The 23,255-nt window shown below is 42.4% G+C and overlaps 1 protein-coding gene across 1 annotated transcript in view; it reads right to left on the reverse strand.

Annotated features, from left to right (window-relative positions):
* Positions 1–979: 979 nt before the first annotated feature.
* dnajc6 (DnaJ (Hsp40) homolog, subfamily C, member 6) overlaps positions 980–23,255 on the reverse strand; it is a 64,182-nt gene continuing 41,906 nt past the window's right edge. The window contains exons 6-18 of the mRNA XM_039001743.1: positions 21,819–21,952; positions 20,719–20,913; positions 15,194–15,311; positions 14,372–14,451; positions 13,922–14,115; positions 12,837–13,232; positions 12,489–12,644; positions 8,955–9,053; positions 8,432–8,566; positions 7,763–8,110; positions 7,395–7,543; positions 7,008–7,184; positions 980–3,941 (exon numbers count right to left, since the gene is read on the reverse strand). Coding sequence (XP_038857671.1) covers positions 3,840–3,941; positions 7,008–7,184; positions 7,395–7,543; positions 7,763–8,110; positions 8,432–8,566; positions 8,955–9,053; positions 12,489–12,644; positions 12,837–13,232; positions 13,922–14,115; positions 14,372–14,451; positions 15,194–15,311; positions 20,719–20,913; positions 21,819–21,952 — 2,283 coding nt within the window. The 3' untranslated portion in view covers positions 980–3,839. The remainder of the gene's footprint in view (positions 3,942–7,007; positions 7,185–7,394; positions 7,544–7,762; positions 8,111–8,431; positions 8,567–8,954; positions 9,054–12,488; positions 12,645–12,836; positions 13,233–13,921; positions 14,116–14,371; positions 14,452–15,193; positions 15,312–20,718; positions 20,914–21,818; positions 21,953–23,255) is intronic.

Consider the following 23,255-nt stretch of genomic DNA (forward strand, 5'->3'; position numbering starts at 1 on the left):
CCATCTTTATGCGTGTTCACCGTTGGGTTGAGATCTGGTGACTGAGACAGCAATGGCATATGGTTTACATCTTTTTCCTGCTATTCAAACTATTCAGTGACCATTTATGCCCTGTGGATGGGGGCATCATCATCCTATGGGGGCATAGCCATGGTAGCCAAAATAATGGCCTGCCCAGCATTTTTATACATGACCCTACTTATGGTGGGATGTTAATTGCTTAATTAACTCAGTAACCACACCATGTGTGGAAGCACCAGCTTTCAATACACTTTGTATCCCTCATTTAATCAAGCAGTTAGCTGTACATCAATGGCTCCCAACTCCAGTCCTCCAGTACCTCAAACTGCACACACATTTTTGTTGTAGCCCCAGACAAACACTCTTGATTCAAATCATCAAAGGCTTGATGACAAGTTGAATCAGGTATGCTTGCACAAGGCTACAACGATAATATGTACTGTTGGGGGGGGGGGGGGGGGGGGGGGTACTGGAGGACTGGAGTTGGGAAACACTGCTGAACAGGATGGTAATAAATGGTTCTGCTCCTTCTGACTTACACAGACTAATCACTTTACAAATCTGATTTCTTCATAACACACAGTAATGTCCTCATCATCTACATGTATGTACAGCTACAGCTCTTTAACACAGTAGAACCCTTCCACTATGCCATTGGCTAGATTGTGCCACTAAGAACGAAGACAGACACAGATGACGTTTGTTTGTTGTTTCTGACCTTCATTTTCTCTATTTATTTGTGCATTGCACTTGATATCACTTTATCAAGGGTAAACAGAACCCACAAAGAGAAACACAGAAACCACAGGAGGTTGGTGGCACCTTAATTGGGGAGGACAGGCTCATGGTAATGGTTGGAGTGGAATAAGTGGAATGGTATCAAATACATCAAACACATGGTTTACATGTGCTTGATACCATTCCATTTGCTCCGTTCCAGGCATTGTTATGAGCCTTCCTCCCCTCAGCAGCCTCCACTGACAGAAACGGTTTACATTTTTAGTAGTAATACTTTTACAGCCGACAAGCAAACACATACAGTAGTTGTATCCAAATCGTATCACATCCTCACGTACAACAGTTTCAACAACACTCATCCACTATATAGAGAGAGGTTAGCGTTTTAACATTGCCTTAAGTTAGCAGATAGACAAGAGATTTCAGTCAGCTAGGGAGCTTATAGGGGTTCTCTCTCTCTCTCACACACACACACACAGTACATACATACATACTACACAGCCACAGCTTCTGCCATTGGTATAATCACCAGAGAAAGCAGAGCCTACAGTGGACAGACAGTCTCTTTAGTTCTATACTGGTCAGAGGTCAGTCAGTGCTCACGTTAGTCCACAACTCAGGTGTGGCCTTTTCACAGAGGAAAGGGTTGACAACAGAGTAGGCTGGTCCTCCTATAGCGTATCCCACCCGACTCCTCTGGTTGACAACATCAGTATGCAGGGGATAAAACAGGGAAATGGTTGTATCAGATGAAATAGATGTGCCAGTCTACCAAATGTATTGTTTTACAAAGATAAGGGTTAGAGGGGGCCTACATTAGGATCTCACAAGCTTGATAGTGGTCCAATACACTCAAGTATAGTAATGTATTATGGAATGATGTGCCTCCATGTGTAGAAAGATATAGTCAGTCTTGTAGTCCTTCCACTAGTTCGCCCAGTCAGTGCATGCAAAAAAGATATGCTTCAAACTAATGTAAATATAAAAGCCCTCATCAATGACAAGTTGCCTTTGATCAATCAGAATTTCACTTCAAATATTTGTCATGATTTAAAAGTACATGCTTTAGAGGATACAGCAAAGGATGAATAGGACAATACACCACCTGCATGTTACTAAACATTACCCACAATAAAATGAAAGATTCTTCATTAGGAGGGACTGAAGCATCTGAAATGAGTCAATAAATGAACATAATATGAAGTAAAACTGCACGTAACGATGATGAAACTTCAGCAGTTAAGTACTTAGATAAGTACAGCAGTGTGATATGGGTTACTTTCTCTGATATGGATAATATCCTTTACACACTGGTTCCTTCAGACTGTAGACACTACATTTACAGGTGAAATTAGGTTTAAGTGCCTTGCTCAAGAGCACATCAACAGATGTTTTACCTAGTCAGCTCTGGGATTCGAACCAGCAACCTTCCGGTTACTAGCACAACGTGCTTAGCCGCAAGGCTACCTGCTGCCCACTAGCCAGTGACGGTAAAGATGAGAGTGAGTACTGTATGTTTAAAGCTGGAATCCGTAGCGGTCAAACTGCCACATCCGTTTGCGATATTACAAAGGCGTTACTTCAAATAACCAACACTGCTTTTTTCCCCCTCGGACATGATTGCACACTCGATAGAACAGCAGAGTTTTTAAAAACCAAGATGCTAGATGCTGGATATCTCGCTCTCTAGACTCCTCTCCTCTTTTCATCAACAAAACAAAACCAATAAGAAATGCGCCTGGGGCGACCGGTGGCGGTGTTTCACCTAATGTGGATTCCAGCTTTAAGACTGGCAATAGACTGCAGCTGAGTTTACTCTCTGTGTTATAGCTAAAGACATGTTGCACCTTTCTGAGACTGAGGGCAAGAAAACACAAGAACCAACCACCGTAGGTAGTAAAGGGGGTGGTGCAACAACGAATATCCTGCCTACCTTCACCTACTAACTGTATGTCAAGTTGAGTCTCTAGGTTGTTGTCAGAACGTAAACATGATACCCTTGGCTTGCAATTGTCTTGTTGTCTCCTAGAAGTCTCCTGTGGAGTTCTGTGGAAGCACATTGATCCAAATTGGTAATTCAAATAACATAGATAACAGTAGCTTTTCCATGAAGATAGACAACTCAGGTGGAAACTCTGTGAGATTGCTCTATATTGAATTCTTTGACATGGTATTTCTGAGATCACTGTGGTGTATAGACCTTACAGTCAGTGGTACAGTGCCTAATTGAATAGGCCATCCACTCCCAACACTGGCTCCAGATCTTCACTTCAAAGTCACACAGGTGACTGTGACAGGAACACTGTGTTAATGCTACTGTGTGTAAAATATTGTCATCGTCTTGACAGGTGACTGACAGGAACATTGTGTTAATGCTACTGTGTGTAAAACATTGTCATCGTCTTGACAGGTGACTGACAGGAACACTGTGTTAATGCTACTGTGTGTAAAACATTGTCATCGTCTTGACAGGTGACTGACAGGAACACTGTGTTAATGCTACTGTGTGTAAAACATTGTCATCGTCTTGACAGGTGACTGACAGGAACACTGTGTTAATGCTACTGTGTGTAAAACATTGGCATCGTCTTGCTCTATATAGCACCTGGCTAACAACACTGTGACCACAGGTATGTCATTATCACCCATGTCCGGTGTTAGGTGGACAGTATCACTCTGGTGATGTCTCCATAGACAGCTGGATGACTCTGCATTAATTGGTTCAGGACTCTTTGCTTGGTTCAGGACTCTTTGCTTGGTTCAGGACTCTTTGCTTGGTTCAGGACTCTTTGCTTGGTTCAGGACTCTTTGCTTGGTTCAGGACTCGGACATGTAGGACAGGGTTGAACAGTTCTTGTTGGACAGTTGGACAGTGCTGCCACCAGATACATAGGTAGGTTGGTAGGCAGGTATCTTTCTGTTAGTCTGGATATTGAAGTCTCTATGGAGTAGAGTCCACAGGACAGTGACAAGAAGAGAAGGAGGGGGGGAGTCAGATCCGGTGGGGGCTTGATTATTGATCACAGGGGGTCGGCAGGAACTCTTTCTCTCTCTCCCTCTCCCTCTCTCTCTGTCTCAGCTTAGTAGAGTGCTTTTTGTCCTTGGCTGTCAAATTCTGACCAGGCATCATTCAGTTCCATAAAAATCATCTTGGCATATTGTTCATAGGGCTGTCCAGTGGCCTGGGAGAGGGGACAAGGAGGAAAACATCAGTCAGTCACGTTGTAATTTACTGCAGAGGTGAAAAGTGTCTATTGTACAGAACCTCACTATATCATATCTGGTGTTTGTTTATGTGTGTGTGTAGTAGCATTATACCCGTAGGGGGTACAGGGGCACTTTCCCCACACAGATTTGTCCTGTAAATGTTTTTTTTCTTTCTCTGCAATACTACTAGCCATATAGTAATTGTATGAAGTTGTCTTTAGCTAGCCCAGATAGGTTCTCAATCTCCCAACCTCATAACCAGCTACAAAGAAGACACTTCAGGATATCAATCAAGTTAGACAGTATATACTGTATATATATACAGTTCTGGAAAAAAGAGACCACTGCAAAATTATCAGTTTCTCTGGTTTTACTATTTATAGGTATGTGTTTGTGTAAAATTGACCATTTTGTTTTATTCTATAAACTACTGACAACATTTCTCCCAAATTCCAAATAAAAATATTGTCATTTAGAGCATTTATTTGCAGAAAGTAAATAACAAAATAACACCAGTCTCAACGTCAACAGTGAAGAGTCGACTCCGGGATGCTGGCCTTCTAGGCAGAGTTGCAAAAAAAAGCCATATCTCAGACTGGCCAATAAAAAGAAAAGATTAACATGGGCAAAAGAACACAGACACTGGACAGAGGAACTCTGCCTAGAAGGCCAGCATCCCGGGGTTGCCTCTTCACTGTTGACGTTGAGACTGGTGTTTTGCGGGTACTATTTAATGAAGCTGCCAGTTGAGGACTTGTGAGGCGTCTGTTTCTCAAACTAGACACTCTAATGTACTTGTCCTCTTGCTCAGTTGTGCACCGGGGCCTCCCATTCCTCTTTTTATTCTGGTTAGAGCCAGTTTGTGCTGTTCTGTGAAGGGAGTAGTACACAGCTTTGTACGAGATCTTCAGTTTCTTGGCAATTTCTCGCATGGAATAGCCTTAATTTCTCAGAATAAGAATAGACTGACAAGTTTCAGAAGAAAGGTCTTTGTTTCTGGCCATTTTGAGCCTGTAATCAAACCCACAAATGCTGATGCTCCAGATACTCAACCAGTCTAAAGAAGGCCAGTTTTATTGCTTCTTTAATCAGAACAACAGTTTTCAGCTGTGCTAACATAATTGCAAAAGGGTTTTCTAATGATCAATTAGCCTTTTAAAATTATAAACTTGGATTAGCTAACACAACGTGCCATTGGAACACAGGAGTGATGGTTGCTGATAATGGGCCTCTGTACGCCTATGTAGATATTCCATTCAAAATCAGCCATTTCCAGCTACAATAGTCATTTACAACATTAACAATGTCTATCTACACTGTATTCCTGATCAATTTGATGTTATTTTAATGGACAAAAAAATAGCTTTTCTTCAAAAATAAGGACATTTCTAAGTGACCCCAAACTTTGAACGGTAGCAAATTACACTCATTGGAGCTAATTATATTCACTGGAGAATCTGACAGTAGGCATTGAAAAAGCACCCACCAATACCAGTCACGGCAAGTGACGCTGGCTCCTGGCAAGCTTTCTTGACTTGAACATTAACTTTTGTCAACACATTGCTAACCTTTGTTCAACCATTGAAACACCTGTTATTAGTGAATGTGTTTGGAGCACAGCTATCGTATAATAATCACCACAATCGTCTTAATACATACATTTTAAGAGAAGGGGGATTCAACTTAATATTAAAGTAGATTTAGTTTACCCGAAAGCAGTTTTACATTTTTACATGAAGTGGGTAAAGTTGGTAATCATCTCATGAGGAGAACAGCACAGTTGGGAGGAGAAGCTTCATTTCCAAAAGTTCTAAGCAGTCCATTTGTTTTTGAGAAAGCTGTGTTGTATTTATTAGGTATAGTAGCTAATTTTGTAAGATGTTATGATGCATTACAAGCAAGAACAAAAAATGCAACAAAAATAACAATTATGAAAATAACTGCATGACAATGAATCATTACCCCAAATCTCCTAATCGTCAAAGCCCTAGTTTGAGTTACCTGTCTAGCTAATAGGCTATGTTAGAGTTTATACTTCTTCCAATTATGTGGGGAGGTCAGAATAATGAAAGACTATCAATCAAATCTATTCATTTTAAAATGTTGATTACTTGTCCTTGCCATTATCATTGACCGGATGATGTTTTGCTAACATGATCGGCGTCCCTGGGCAAGTTAAGGTTTTAGACCCCTGCTTTAGAAAAGCAATAAATAACTAAAGGTACTGAATAAGACACATTCCTTTCAATCTTTTACCTAGATTTTAGCAGAAATGCAGAGAAGCATATTTGGTTTCTTTAAAAAAAAAAAAGAACTGCCAGTCAGGAGGTGTTGTGGAATATTGAGTCAAATATTTACACAGATACCGGAACTCATCTGGGGTGCCGACTGCCTCTGCATATTGAATTCACAAGTTCCGGTATCTGTGTAAATATTTGACTCAATATTCCACAACAGAGGATACAGACAGCTCAAGAGGTATACAGAAAAATACAAAATAGAATTAAGCATAGTGATTATAGCTCTAAACTCTGGATATCATAAGGTGAATGCACCAATTTGTAAGTCGCTCTGGATAAGAGCGTCTGCTAAATGACTTAAATGTAAATGTAAATGTTAGAAAAAAAGGTTCTATCTAGAACCTAAAATGGTTATTCGGCTGTCCCCATAGGAGAACCCTTTCAAGAACCATTTTAAGTTCCAGGTAGAACCCTTTTGGGTTCCATGAAAAACCCTTTCCACAGAGGGTTCTACATAGAACCCAAAAGGCTTCTAACTAAAACCAAAATAGGTTCTACCTACAAGGAAATTTGAGGTGTTTGAAAAATGCTAAATGCTTCAACTTAAAGGATGGGGCGCCTAGCCTCCAGTCCACCTCCCAGCCATCCTCACGCACCCTCAGATTTTTGGGGTGCATGATGCCCCCTGTGTGTGTGTGTTCGCGCGTGTGTGTGTGATTGCATGAGTATGTGTGTGTGCGTGCGTGTGTATGAGGTACATGTGCATGTGTGTGTAGAGTTAACCTCTTCCTTCCCTCTCACCTTGTCTGGATGGACCACCAGCACAGCTTTACGGTAGACCTTCTTGACCTGCTCTGGGGTCACCAGGTCAGCCATGCCTACAGGCTTCCAGCGGGTCTCCCCCTCCCACAGCACCGTGTGCATGGTGGACAGCAGGGCCCGGATGTTACGCTCCTTCCCCTCGATCCAGTCCAGAATCTGGTGGTAGAGGGGGGAGAGTCTGGGCCAGATACAACACGGAGCTCACAGGGCTTCTTCAAAATCTTGAGATAGCTAGCTAGCTAGCTAGTTTTTCTTTGTTTGTCGAAAGACAGTCCAACATTGGACCCTCCTCCCCCCTGTATTTATATCTTCACTACACTCTCCAACTCTCGGTCCAAGGCTAGTGATTGGCCACTGTAAGACTACCTTGAGTTTCTCGGGGTCCATCTCTTTAGCCATCTCCTCCTTTCTCATCTCTGCTATTGTCCTGGGACCTTCCTTCTTTTTGGCTCCAGCAAAGCCTTGGCCAGACAGCAGGTCATCAAAGTTAGCCATTGCAACTTTGGGCTTGGTACCTGGGAGAGAGAAAGTAACATCTTGTCTCATCCACTTATAATACAGTATATGTGCAGTCATATCATGAATGACTACCTGCACAGATCACACACATGCAGGTCAGTTTCAAGTGGCAGATTTGTACATTAATACAGAGCAACAGGAGTCCTTTTGGGGGGAACACAACCCAACAGTCTATCCATCCCAGTGTGATAACAACCAGTCTCCCACTGACTCACCCATGTTGGGCTGTTGTTTCCCGGCTGCATTGGGAGCAGCTCCTCCTCCCATGGCAGAGAAGCTGATGTTGTAGTTGGGTCTGTTGGAGGGGGAGGTGTGGGGCATGGAGTGGCTGGTACTGGGCTTGGCCTGGGGGGATGGACCACTCTGACCCTGGGGTTGGGGCTGCCACCCTGGCTGCCCTCCAACACCACCACCGCCGGGCTTCCAGGAGGGGAGGCCTGTGTTGGCCTGCCAGCCCCCACCGTGCTGGGGCGAGGGAGGAGGCCGTGAGGGGGAGCCCATGGGGGGGACAGCAGGGGTGGTGCCTGTAGGGGTGGTGGGCTTACTGGAGAACCCAGATCCTCCTATAGAGAGAGAGATGTAAGTGGAGTGTTTACAGAAACTGTAACTCAACTATCATAACATAACATAGCATGACATGACATAACCAGAGGAGGCTGGGGGGAGGATATATAGGAGGGCAGGCTCGTTGTAATGGCTGGAATGGAATCAATGAAACTATATCAAACACATCAAACACATGGAAACCACGTTTGACTCCGTTCCATTGATTCCATTCCAGCTATTACAATGAGCTCGTCCTCCTACAGCTCCTCCCAACAGCCTCCCCTGGACATAACATATTTAAAGCATCAGTTAGAACAGTACTTAAAGCCTTCACTGACCTCCCAGACTTCCCCCCAGGTTTCCGATGTCAGCAAAGGGGTCCAGAGTGTTGGGTTTGGCCTGGTGTGTGGGAGTGTTGTTGACCGACCCAGTAGGACTGGTACTGGCTGACTTGCAGCCCATACTGAAACCACCTCCTCACACAGAACACACAATAACACAGTTGAAATACTATACAATACTTTATTTTATTTAGCCTTTATATTACCAGGAAGGTCAATTAAGAACACATTCTTATTTCCAAAGAAGTAGGCACTGAAGTTCTATAAATATGATTATCATATGCACCAGCAGAGGTCCCTATTTAGTCCATTCTGATATTACACACGCTTGCTTGCTCATGGCAGCACAGCACGCTGGATGATGGCATGCCATAGCTCTCTGTTGCTCATGGCAGCACAGCACCCTGGATGATGGCATGCCATAGCTCTCTGTTGCTCATGGCAGCTGGTTATTCCTCTGTTCTCAGACCCCTGTCTCTGCAGATGTTGTCCATGAATGTTACACATGAATAGAGTTTACCTGGAGCTGCAGGTTTGTTCCAGTCCCATCCTCCCATGGCGTTGGGAGGCTGCTGAATAGTGACTACAGGGGTGGTGGGCGGGACTGGGGAGCTGCGGCCTATCAGAACACAGAAACGTCAGTGACAGACCTCACAGACAATGGGAGGAAGGAGATATGAAGTCATGCAAATTATGACCACATTATCACCAATGACCATAGTGTTGGATACTATCTGACTTGAAATTCCTTTGAGCCCCTGAATTGAGCCCCTCTGTTTGTAATTGTATAATTAGCCTAGCAGTAGTAATTATCATTGGTCTATGTGCATTGTATTCAGGCAGAGTGAAAGTACAAAGGGGGCATTTCTCTGAGTGTAAGAACGATTCTATAAGGGTTGAATAGGAGCCATGTGTCTGGGGTTAGAGCTGACAGATCATAATTACTGTTCTATAACACTGTCTAATATCTTTACTGTTTCATATAGTTATATACTCTTATATACAGTTTTTTATGTATTCTTAGAGATTGAAAGTAATGTTAGGTTTAAGCTCTTTGTGTATGAGAAGTGTAATTACAGTATTTAGTGGACTGCAGTGGACTGTAGGAATGTGTACTCCCAAGAACTCAAGGCCTCTCCTGACTGATAAGAAGTCCTGTGAAAGGAACGGAGGAGCACGAAGGTCCAGACTCAGGCTGGGCCACTATAACACCCTACTGATAAGAAGTCCTGTGAAAGGAATGGAGGAGCACGAAGGTTCCAGACTCAGGCTGGGCCACTATAACACCAATAGGAGGAACTGACTTGGTTGTTGCCCAGTAATAGAGACTGATTGTTTATCCTAGAAATACAAGGAGGTGACTCTGCCTAACCGGAAGGTATAAATATATGCTTGTGTGAATTGTATTAGTGTTTTGCAGCTACATTGCCCAGTGTGGTGAATAAATCAAATTTAAGCTTATTTTGGTGTCCGACTGGATTGTACCAGAACGTACAAGCTAACAACAGCATACCATGACTGTTAAGCTAACCAACTAGGGTCAGAACCATACCAATAGCAATAACTGTAACCATAAAATAGCCATTCCATTCAGATCTCCCTCAAAACTTGCAGCTTGAATTCCCATTGATCATCACTCATTATGTGCATGCATATACAGATGCCATATCTTAATTTGACATCCTGTTGTAGTAGGAATTTTCCTGCATGGCAGGAAATGCAAACTTGTATTGTATTCAAGGTTTAAAAAGGTGTCTACAGTTTTTAATTTCCACTTAAAAATGGCAGACTTGATTTGCCCTAACAAAAAATGTATCAACCCCTACAACAATATCCATTAATTATAATTCACACAACAATTCACATTTCCTGTTGCTGCAGGATTAGTTTCCTGCTTTAGCAAACTTGTTCAAATTAAGATCCTACATCTGTACATTACCAAACACAACAGCATGGCTGAAGCAGCAGACTAGTATCAGTGTAAAGATAGCAGTTGTATAGTGGATAGTGGATACAGTGAAACGTTAGTGGATCATCATCAAGATAGCAGTCGTATAGTGGATAGTGGATACAGTGAAACGTTAGTGGACAGATATCAATGTAAAGATAGCAGTCACATAGTGGATACAGAGAAACGTTAGTGGATAGATAGCAGTGTAAAGACATCAGTCACATAGTGGATAGTGGATACAGTGAAACGTTAGTGGAAAGATATCAATGTAAAGATAGCAGTCACATAGTGGATAGTGGATACAGTGAAACGTTAGTGGATAGATACAGTTGAAGACGGAAGTTTATATACACTTAGGTTGGAGTCATTAAAACTCGTTTTTCAACCACGCCACAAATCTCTTATTAACTATAGTTTTGGCAAGTCGGTTAGGACATCTACTTTGTGCATGACACAAGTAATTTTTCCAACAATTGTTTACAGACAGATTATTTCACTTATAATTCACTGTATCACAATTCCAGTGGGTCAGAAGTTTACATACACTAAGTTGACTGTGCCTTTAAACAGCTTGGAAAATTCCAGAAAATGATGTCATGGCTTTAGAAGCTTCTGATAGGCTAATAGACATCATTTGAGTCAATTGGAAGTGTACCTGTGGATATATTTCAAGGCCTACCTTCAAACTCAGTGCCTCTGCTTGACATCATGGGAAAATCAAAAGAAATCAGCCAAGACCTCAGAAAAAAAATTGTAGACCTCCACAAGTCGGGTTCATCCTTGGGAGCAATTTCCAAACGCCTGAAGGTACCACGTTCATCTGTACAAACAATAGTACGCAAGTATAAACACCATGGGACCACGCAGCCGTCATACCGCTCAGGAAGGAGACGCGTTCTGTCTCCTAGAGATGAACGTACTTTGGTGAGAAAAGTGCAAATCAATCCCAGAACAACAGCAAAGGACCTTGTGAAGATGCTGGAGGAAACGGGTACAAAAGTATCTATATCCATAGTAAAACAAGTCCTATATCAACTCAGCAGGGAAGAAGCCACTGCTCCAAAACCGCCATAAAAAAGCCAGACTACGGTTTGCAACTGCACATGGGGACAAAGATCATACTTTTTGGAGAAATGTCCTCTGGTCGGATGAAATAAAAACAGAATTGTTTGGCCATAATGACCATCGTTATGTTTGGAGGAAAAAGGGGGAGGCTTGCAAGCAAAATAACACCATCCCAAACATGAAGCACGGGGGTGGCAGCATCATGTTGTGGGGGTGCTTTGCTGCAGGGGGGACTGGTGCACTTCACAAAATAGATGGCATCATGAGGAGGAAAATTATGTGGATATATAGAAGCAACATCTCAAGACATCAGTCAGGAAGTTAAAGCTTGGTCGCAAATGGGTCTTCCAAATAGACAATGACACCAAGCATACTTCCAAAGTTGTGGCAAAATGGCTTAAGGACAACAAAGTCAAGTTATTGGAGTGGCCATCACAAAGCCCTGACCTCAATCCTATAGAAAATGTGTGGGCAGAACTGAAAAAGCGTGTGCGAGCAAGGAGGCCTACAAACCTGACTCAGATACACCAGCTCTATCAGGAGGAATGTGCCAAAATTCCGCCAACTTATTATGGGAAGCTTGTGGAAGGCTACCCGAACCGTTTGACCCAAGTTAAACAATTTAAAGGCAATGCTACCAAATACTAATTGAGTGAATGTAAACTTCTGACCCACTAGGAATGTGATGAAATAAATAAAGGCTGAAATAAATAATTCTCTCTACTATTATTCTGACATTTCACATTCTTAAAATAAAGTGATGATCCTAACTGACCTAAGACAGAGAATTTTTACAAGGATTAAATGTCAGGAATTGAGAAAAACGGAGTTTAAATGTATTTGGCTAAGGTGTATGTAAACTTCCGACTTCACCTGTATCAGTGTAAAGACAGCAGTCATATTGTGGATAGTGGATACAGTAAAACGTTAGTGGAAAGATATCAGTGTAAAGACAGCAGTCACATAGTGAATAGTGGAAAGAGTGAAACGTTAATTGGTAGACAGTGCCTCTACAGATGCAGTCTGGTCATGCCTTACCCATGCCAGTGTTCTGCATGGTGGGGGATAGAGAGTGAGCTGCATGCAGGAGGGGGCCAGACTGCCCCAGGTTAGCAAGATTACCTGCTGGACCCAGGAAGGACCCCATCAGCTCCTGGGGCTTGGGCATTGGACCCGCCCCAAACGGGTCCAACGCTGGGTGGACAGAGAGAAAAGCATAAACCATTACTTTACTATTCAATTCAATACATTTTATTAATCTCTAGATTAACATACTATGTACACATATGTGTTAAAATGACTTTGTAAAAAACAGACAAATAAACCTGAATTGAGTTGATCAGTAACTATGGCTATATGGTGTTATAGTAATCATTGACTACATACCTGGATAGGGGCAGGGGAGGGTGGAGGGAGGAGCTATTTTCTGTGGGGTGGACTGGGCCGAAGTGGGCCCACTCCCTGTCTGGGGGGAGGCCCCAAACAGATCCCCCAGGAGGTCCGTGGTGGTGTTGGTGGTCGGGGGCTGGGGCGAGGGGCAGTTCACTGCCACCCCATCCAGGCCCAGGAGGTCCACCTCTTCTGGGGGAGGAGGAGGAGCAGCGGGGGGGGCGTGGGGCTGCTCGGGTCTCTTGGGGCCCCTGGTGCCAGCCTGAGCCCCTCCAGGTCTCTCTACGCTAGCGTGGCTTTGCTGGCTGGAAAGGGACAGCATCTCGTCATCAGACGGCTCGCTGTCCTCCCCGTGAGGACGACCGTCCAGACCGCCTTGGGACCGGCTTGGCTCTACATGGGGGGGGAAGGTCACATAAGGAAAACTTGGTCTTGATTTAGTAAATAGGTTTGCTTCCCACAAAGTATTCCACAGGAGAACAGGAGATATTTTGTTATAGGTATCCGTATTGCTAGCCACCACAGCAGCGTGACAAAGCTAAACTAACACATACGTACTGTACATCACCCAGGGGAAACTGCATCTAACAATATGCTGACTTCCTCTAACTACAGCAGCTAGTATCGTTACTGGTCTGTGGTCTCCTCTACTCTAGACCTACCCTCCAAGTCCAGTCCCTCCATCTCATCTTGGGAGGAGAGAATGAGACTAACGTTAGAGTAAGAAAGACTGTTTAACAGCAGCTCTCATTAGTGGTGACCATGTCAATATCTGTGTGTGTTTAGCTGTCTGTGTGCATAGTTTCTGTGTGTGTGCCTTGGTCCATCTGGACATTGGAGTGTGTGGACCTCTGTGTGGACCTCTGTGTGGACCTATGTCAGTGCATGTATCTATGCCTATGTACCAACATGTGCGTGCCCATCTGTGTCCGTTTGTATGCGTATGCATGCATGTGTGTATGAGTGTGTGCATCTGTGTGTACATATTTGCCTGTGTGTGTCTGTGTGTGTTTGTGTGTGTGTCCATCTGTCCTGTATGCCTCTGCCTGTGTGCTTGTATGTTGACCTCCCCTCTGCCCTACCTGCTATGGCCAGTGCGTCCTGGTGTTCCTGGTGACAGGAGAACAGTACGTTGGGGATGAGGTCTTTATTAGGGAACTGTTCCCAGGGAGGGGTCAGGTCCTTCTGCTTGTCAGTGCTCTCCACCTCGATGTCCACCAACACATGGAACAACTGAGGGTACTTCTCTGGAGAGTCACACGCATCCAGCTCCGGCCTAGACAGGTGTGAGTGTGTGTGTGTGTGTGTGTGTGTGTGTGTGTGTGTGTGTGTGTGTGTGTGTGTGTGTGTGTGTGTGTGTGTGTGTGTGTGTCAGACAAATAGTTAGTTAGTTCTCCATTCACTATTTCAAAAAAGAGCCATGTTCCATATCATGACGTTCACCAACATGTAAACATGATATAGTATTTCACATTTACGTGTTAATACTTCACATATGTACTGTACAGATATTATATGAGAGAGGGGCTCACTTTGTAAACTTTAACACGGTGGTCCCTGGAGCAATGAAGCCTGTGTGGAACTGGATCTGGAATATCTGGGTGTTGGACACCTGCAAACACCAACAAGCAATCACATAGATAGATTCAGGAATCACATAGATAGATTCAGGAATCACATAGATAGATTCAGGAATCACATAGATAGATTCAGGAATCACATAGATAGATTCAGGAAGCACATAGATAGATTCAGGAATCGCATAGATAGATTCAGGAATCGCATAGATAGATTCAGGAAGCGCATAGATAGATTCAGGAAGCGCATAGATAGATTCAGGAATCGCATAGATAGATTCAGGAAGCGCATAGATAGATTCAGGAATCGCATAGATAGAGTCAGGAATCGCATAGATAGAGTCAGGAATCGCATAGATAGATTCAGGAAGCAGATAGATTCAGGAAGCACATAGATAGATTCAGGAAGCACATAGATAGATTCAAACAATTACACTGTGGATATTTATGATCGTAAGGGAAGGAGTTTCTGTCTAGATTCCATCTAGATTTTAATTTAGTCTCAATGCATTAGTGCTGTGTTTATGTTCATTCAGGGCACACAATGTACATCATTGTGTTAGTGTGACAGTATCTCCCAGAGTGCGATCTCTGTCTGTAAATAACAAGGTATCAGGACATGGTCCCATACAATCAGAGCTAACAGAATCTCTCATAGCATATCATAATCTGTGTGTGCGTCAGTGTTATGTTAGCATGCAAGGCTAGCCACATGCTGTACCTTGGCCTGCGTGTGTCAGTGTTGTCTTAGCATGTTAGGCTAGCCCCATGCTGTACCTTGGCCTGCAGTCGTCCTCCGATTGTGTTCCTCATATGATAGACAGAAATGACCACATCACCCTGGACATTCACACCTAGAGGGAAGACGACCTTCCCCTCCTGGACCCTGTGCTCTCTGAGGGGGGGGGGGGGGGGGGGGGTGAGAGAGACAAGCAGAAAGGAGGAGAAAGAGAAAAAGAGAAAGGTATTCAGAGATGGTGTCATACAGTGCACTCGGAAAGTATTCAGACCCCTTGTTGTTCATTAGTTTACTCCAATTAGGGGAGGGGTGGTAGGGTTAGTGGTAAATAAAAAAGGAAAAAATATATATGTATACAGTTGAAGTCGGGAGTTTACATACACCTTAGCCAAAAACATTTAAACTCAGTTTTTCACAATTCCTGACATTTAATCCTTGTAAAAATTCCATGTCTTAGGTCAGTTAGGATCACCACTTTATTTTAAGAATATGAAATGGCAGAATAATAGTAGAGAGAATGATTTATTTCAGCTTTTATTTCTTTCATCACATTCCCAGTGGGTCAGAAGTTTACATTCACTCAATTAGTATTTGGTAGCATTGCCTTTAAATTGTTTAACTTGGGTCAAACGGTTCGGGTCGCCTTCCTCAAGCTTCCCACAATAAGTGTGGTGAATTTGGCCCATTCCACATGACAGAGCTGATGTAACTGAGTCAGGATTGTAGGCCTCCTTGCTCGCACATGCTTTTTCAGTTCTGCCCATACATTTTCTATGGGATTGAGGTCAGGGCTTTGTGATGGCCACTCCAATACCTTGACTTTATTGTCCTTAACCTGTTTGGGCTGCAGGGGCAGTATTGAGTAGCCGGATAAAAGGTGCCCATTTCAAACGGCCTCGTACTCAATTCTTGCTCGTACAATATGCATATTATTATTATTATTGGATAGAAAACACTCTCTAGTTTCTAAAACCGTTTGAATTATATCTGTGAGTAAAACAGAATTCATTTTGCAGCAAACTTCCTGACAGGAAGTGGAAAATCTGAAATCGATGCTCTGTTCTACGGCCTGCCTATTAATGTCCTTGATATTTATTAGAATACATGCACTTCATACGTCTTCCACTAGATGTCGACAGGCAGTGAGAGAAGAAATGGAGTGTGTAACTTGATCTGGGGTCGAATAATAGCTCTCGGCATGACGTGTCACCAGTTTCCTGTTTTCTGGAGAGCGCGTGAAGGGACCTGGATTTGCCTTCTGATAAGCTGTCGTTATGGACGACTAATATCTCCGGCTTTGATTTTATTTGATACATGTGACAATATCATCGTAAAGTATGTTTTTTCAATATAGTTTTATTAGATTATTGAAATTTATTCGGGACGTTAGGCGTGTTGCGTTGTGTGCCTTTGTTCAGGAAGGAGAGATTAGCGCCACTTTGCTAGCTTTCCGTGCTAATTGACTGGAGAAGAGGACATTCTAAATCCAAACAACGATTGTTCCCGACAAAGGACCCCTTGTACAACATTCTGATGAAAGATCATCAAAAGTAGGACCCATTTTATGATGCTATTTCATATATCTGTCGAACATGTGAAATAGTCGTTTGCGCCCAGATTTTGGGTACTCTCTCGCTATACCTAAGCTGGATGTCGTAATGAAGTTATTTTTAGAATTCTAACACGGCGATTGCATTAAGAACTAGTGTATCTATCATTTCCTATACAACATGTATTTTTTAGTAACGTTTATGTATAGTTATTTGGTCAGAATAGTTGAGTGCCATAAAAATATCCGCACATTCTGGGAAAAAGATGCTACGTTAGCACAATGTATAACCACTGATTTCAGCTCTAAATATGCACATTTTCGAACAAAACATAAGTGTATGTATAACCTGATGTTAAAGGACTGTCATCTCATGAAGCTTATCAAGGTTAGTCAAAAATTATATATATTTTGCTGGTTTGTTACGATCGCTAACTTTTGCTGCTGGGGAATGGCTTGTGTTTCTGGCTATTGTGGTAAGCTAATGTAATGCTATATTGTGTTTTCGCTGTAAAACACTTAAGAAATCGGAAATATTGGCTGGAATCACAAGATGTCTGTCTTTCATTTGCTGTACACCATGTATTTTTCAGAAATGTTTTATGATGAGTATTTAGGTATTTGACGTTGGTGTCTGTAATTACTCTGGCTGCTTCGGTCCTATTTGTGACGGTAGCTGTGATGGTAGCTGCAATGTAAAACTGATTTATAGCTCAAATATGCACATTTTTCGAACAAAACATAGATTTATTGTATAACATGTTATAAGACTGTCATCTGATGAAGTTGTTTCTTGGTTAGTTTGGTTGGTTCTTGGTTAGTTAGGTTGGCTTTGTGCATGCTACCTGTGCTGTGAAAAATGTCTGTCCTTCTTTGTATTTGGTGGTGAGCTAACATAAATATATGTGGTGTTTTCGCTGTAAAACATTTTAAAAACCGGACATGTTGGCTGGATTCACAAGATGTTTATCTTTCATATGCTGTATTGGACTTGTTAATGTGTGAAAGTTAAATATTTCTAAAAAATATATTTTGAATTTCGCGCCCTGCACTTGAAGTGGCTGTTGTCATATTGTGCCCGGCTTCGGGCTTGCAGCCAGAAGAAGTTTTAAGCCATTTTGCCACAACTTTGGAAGTATGCTTGGGGTCATTGTCCATTTGGAAGACCCATTTGCGACCAAGCTTTAACTTCCTGACTGATGTCTTGAAATGTTGCTTCAATATATCCACATCATTTTCCTATCTCATGATGCCATCTATTTTGTGAAGTGCACCAGTCTCTCCTGCAGCAAAGCACCCCCACAACATGATGCTGCCACCCCCGTGCTTCACGGTTGGGATGGTGTTCTTTGGCTTGCAAGCCTCCCCCATTTTCCTCCAAACATAACGATGGTCATTATGGCCAAACAATTCTGTTTTTGTTTCATCAGACCAGAAAGTACAATCGTTGTCCCCATGTGCATTTGCAAACCATAGTCTGGCTTTTTTATGGCAGTTTTGGAGCAGTGGCTTCTTCCCTGCTGAGCGGCTTTTCAGGTTATGTCCATATAGGACTCGTTTTACTGTGGATATAGATACTTTTGTACCTGTTTCCTCCAGCATCTTCACAAGGTCCTTTGCTGTTGTTCTGGGATTGATTTGCACTTTTCTCACCAAAGTACGTTCATCTCTAGGAGACAGAACGCGTCTCCTTCCTGAGTGGTATGACGGCTGCGTGGTCCCATGGTGTTTATACTTGCGTACTACTGTTTGTACAGATTAACGTGGTACCTTCAGGCGTTTGGAAATTGCTCCCAAGGATGAACCAGACTTGTGGAGGTCTAAAATATTTTTTTTCTGAGGTCTTGGCAGATTTCTTTTGATTTTCCCATGATGTCAAGCAAAGAGGCACTGAGTTTGAAGGTAGGCCTTGAAATGCATCCACAGGTACACCTCCAATTGATTCAAATTATGTCAATTAGCCTTTCAGAAGCTTCTAAAGCCATGACATAATCTTCTGGAATTTTCCAAGCTGTTTAAAGGCACAGTCAACTTAGTGTATGTAGACTTCTGACCCACTGAAATTGTGATACAGTGAATAATAAGTGAAATAATCTGTCTGTAAACAATTGTTGGAAAAATTACTTGTGTCATGCACAAAGTAGATGTCCTAACTGACTTGCCAAAACTATAGTTTGTTAAACAATAAATTTGTGGAGTGGTTGAAAAACAAGTTTTAATGACTCCAACCTAAGTGTATATAAACTTCCGACTTCAACTGTATATACACTACCGTTCAAAAGTTTGGGGTCACTTAGAAATGTCCTTGTTTTTGAAAGAAAAGCACATTTTTTATCCATGAAAATAACATCAAATTGATCAGAAATACAGTGCAGACATTATTAATGTTGTAAATTACTATTGTAGCTGGAAATGGCTGATTTTCATGGAATATCTACATAGGCGTGCAGAGGCCCATTATCAGCAACCATCACTCCTGTGTTCCAATGGCACTTTGTGTTAGCTAATCCAAGTTTATAATTTTAAAAGGCTAATTGATCATTAGAAAACCCTTTTGCAATTATGTTAGCACAGCTGAAAACTGTTGTTCTGATTAAAGAAGCAATACAACTGGCCTTCTTTAGACTAGTTGAGTATCTGGAGCATTAGCATTTGTGGGTTTGATTACAGGCTCAAAATGGCCAGAAACAAAGAACTTTCTTCTGAAAATCGTCAGTCTATTCTTGTTCTGAGAAATGAAGGCTATTCCATGCGAGAAATTGCCAAGAAACTGAAGATCTCGTACAACGCTGTGTACTACTCCCTTGACAGAACAGCACAAACTGGCTCTAACCAGAATATAAAGAGGAGTGGGAGGCCCCGGTGCACAACTGAGCAAGAGGACAATTGCATTAGAATATCTAGCTTGAGAAACAGACGCCTCACAAGTCCTCAACTGGCAGCTTCATTAAATAGTAAATAGTAGGCCAGCATCCCGGAGTTGCCTCTTCACTGTTGACGTTGAGACTGGTGTTTTGCGGGTACTATTTAATGAAGCTGCCAGTTGAGGACTTGTGAGGCGTCTGTTTCTCTGTTGTGCACCGGGGCCTCCCACTCCTCTTTCTATTCTGGTTAGGGCCAGTTCGTGCTGTTCTGTGAAGGGAGTAGTACACAGCATTGTACGAGATATTCAGTGGCCTCCAAATCATGTCCAATAAGGCTGTAACTTATCTTCACTATTATGTCTTCACGGGAACAGGAGTGGAGAAATAGGCTATGAGGATTTCTTTCTTTTAACATCTTGAGAGAATGTGAATGTGCAGTTAGATACCGTCTGTAGAGGTGCTATCTTTATCAGTATCATAAAAGCTGATAGTATTTCAAACACATAAAATATGCATCCAAGCCGAACTGAAATCTTATCAGAAACATGATGGGTTGTTTTCACAGCTTCCTATTTCCTTACAACTGGTCCAACTGGAGCATTTTCTCCCCGGTCCTTTCTCCATGAAAGAAGCAGAGATGACAGAGAAAACTTTACCGATGTCAACTTGAAGCATTCATTCTGTCGATTTATGACATTCTGGTGAGCAGGGGTTTATTTAGTCTTCTAGGGCAACATATAATGACAGAAGAGAAGCTGCATGTATCTAATTATAGACCAGTTGACTAACAAATAGTCTACCAACATGTTGGAAATTATAAACAGAAACATATCTAAATCAGGCAAAAAGAAATCTGCACTGCCTGTCAAAAATAATCTGTTGTCTAACTGTAGCCTACAGCGCATTTTCTATAATAGAAGGTTAGGGTCGGTTGCGGGCCTCAGATGTTCACTTTGTCACATATAGTCAGGTGATTGTGGATGTGGTATTAGCAATTGCGGGCGGGTGCGTGTGAACAAACAGCTGCCAGTGTGTGTGTGTGTGTGTGTGTGTGTGTGTGTGTGTGTGTGTGTGTGTGTGTGTGTGTGTGTGTGTGTGTGTGTGTGTGTGTGTGTGTGTGTGTGTGTGTGTGTATCTGCACCTACTGTACCTCATCCTCTCATAGTCCTGTGCAGTAGAGAAGATCTTGGTCTCCCCTATGAGGATCTCACAGAAGGGTCTGCAGCCGATGCGTTGTTTGTTGAAACAAGGTACTGGACTCATGGTGACTGCCTTGACCACCAGGGGCTTGGAGTGTGGCAGGGAGGGCTTCTCTGATACCATACTGCACACATAGCCTATGTACCTGGAGAAGAGAGGCAGAGTATGTAAGGTTACGGACACTAAACTACCATAAGCACTGAGTACTATCTAAAAATAAAAATACATTGTCTATGTACATGAATACAGAGGATGGGATTTTTTTTGGTGCTAGAAAATATCACAAAACTATCCATCTTAAAGTTACAGTATATACTTGAAATTATAGTTCCTATGTGTACAGATTCTTGCACAAAATCGTTTGCTTTTTCAGTTTAGAGAAACACAACAGAACAAAAACAAAGATGAGGCTTGATTGCCACTGTCTTCATCCATCAGCCTCTCTCTGTCTGGGCTGAAGGATGAAGCAGTCTTTGTTATTATGAGAAGCAGCTGTGTGGCCAAACAGCTGGCTGTGTTTGCGCGCGCGTGCGCGCGCGTGCGCGTGCGCGTGCGTGTGTGTGTGTGTGTGTGTGTTTGTGTGTGCGTGTGCATGTGCATGTGTGTGCGTGTTCGTTCTGGCATGTTGATTAATTGGCTGCTGTATATTTCTGGCACCTCGTTAGCATCGTGGCTAATGCGCCATGTACCGCAACAGCCATCGGAAAATAAATAGGTTGATAAAGGATTTAGGAGAGTAATGCAGGGGGAGAAGGAAGGAGGAGGGAGATAGGTTTTTAAGTTCATCCATCATCTAAAAATAACAAAGTCAAAGTCATGGAGGTGAAGACTGTTTATGTGGATAATCTTTTTCTCCTGTTTTCCACTGCAATGAACAGCAATCAATGTAAACACACACACACACACACACACACACACACACACACACACACACACACACACACACACACACACACACACACACACACACACACACACACACACACACCACACACACACACACACCACACACACACACACTCCACAAACACGCCCTCTGTGTTGTCCTACCTCCGGTGCGAGGACCAGAGGCCAGAGCCGGGTCTCTTGGCGCTGAGCAGCTGCATGGCGGGCACTGGGTTGGAGAAGAGGTGGCAGAAGCAGAACATGGCACAGACCAACACACCCGACGGAGCACGGCCGTCCTTAAGGAGGGCACAGACAGTCAGTAGGCAGTAGATACACAAAGACAACACTAGCAAGCGAGCAGCAACATGCCAACATAAACTGTCATGTAGGATAACTAACAGAAGAGAAGGAAGCTGCAGCAAGCTTACAGTACTTCAATTTACAAAACTCAATGCATTGCAAAAAAAGGCAGTATAGTCTTTATGATTCATATAAGCAAGGATAGTCTTTATGATTCCTATAAGCTAGGATAGTGTCACGACTTCCGCCGAAGTTGGTCCCTCTCCTTGTTCGGGCGGCGTTCGGTGGTCGACGTCACCGGTTTTCTAGTCGCCACCGATCCACGTCATTTTCTATTTTTTTTGTCTTCATTGTACACACCTGGTTTCCATTCCAATATCATTGTTCCCTATTTAACCCTCTGGTTTCCCCCTTGGTTTTGTGCGTGTTTGTTATTGTCAAGTTGTCTCGTTTTGTAAACCGGATTATTTGTCTCCTTCATGGAATATTGTTTTTGAGTAAAGTTAAGGTCATTACTCCTCTCTGTGTCCTGCGCCTGACTCCGCCTTACCAGCATCACCTAGACATTTGACAGATAGATAGTCTTTATGATTCTTATAAGTTAGAATAGTCTTTATGATTCTTATAAGCTAGGATAGTCTTTATGATTCCTACAAGCTAGGATAGTCTTTATGATCTTCAGAAGCTAGGATAGTCTTTATGATTCCTATGAGCAAGGATAGTCTTTATGATTCTTATAAGTTAGAATAGTCTTTATGATTCTTATAAGCTAGGAAAGTCTTTATGATTCCTATAAGCTAGGATAGTCTTTATGATTCCTATACGCTAATATAGATAGTCTTTAAGATTTCTATAAGCTAGGATACTCTTTATGATTCTTAGAAGCTAGGATAATCTTTATGATTTATATAAGCCAGGATAGTCTTTATGATTCCTATAAACTAAGATAGTCTTTATGATTCCTATAAACTAAGATAGTCTTTATGATTCCTATAAACTAGGATAGTCTTTATGATTCCTATAAGCTAGGATAGTCTTTATGATTCCTTTTAACTAGGACAGTCTTTATGATTCTTAGAAGCTAGGATAGTCTTTATGATTCCTATAAGCGAGGATAGTCTTTATGATTCTTAGAAGCTCGGATAGTCTTTATGATTCTTAGAAGCTAGGATAGTCTTTATGATTCTTAGAAGCTAGGATAGTCTTTATGATTCCTATGAGCGAGGATAGTCTTTATGATTCCTATAAGCTAGGATAGTCTTTATGATTCATATGAGCGAGGATAGTCTTTATGATTCC

Source organism: Salvelinus namaycush, chromosome 10 (assembly GCF_016432855.1).
Source record: "Salvelinus namaycush isolate Seneca chromosome 10, SaNama_1.0, whole genome shotgun sequence".
Lineage (NCBI taxonomy): Eukaryota > Metazoa > Chordata > Actinopteri > Salmoniformes > Salmonidae > Salvelinus > Salvelinus namaycush.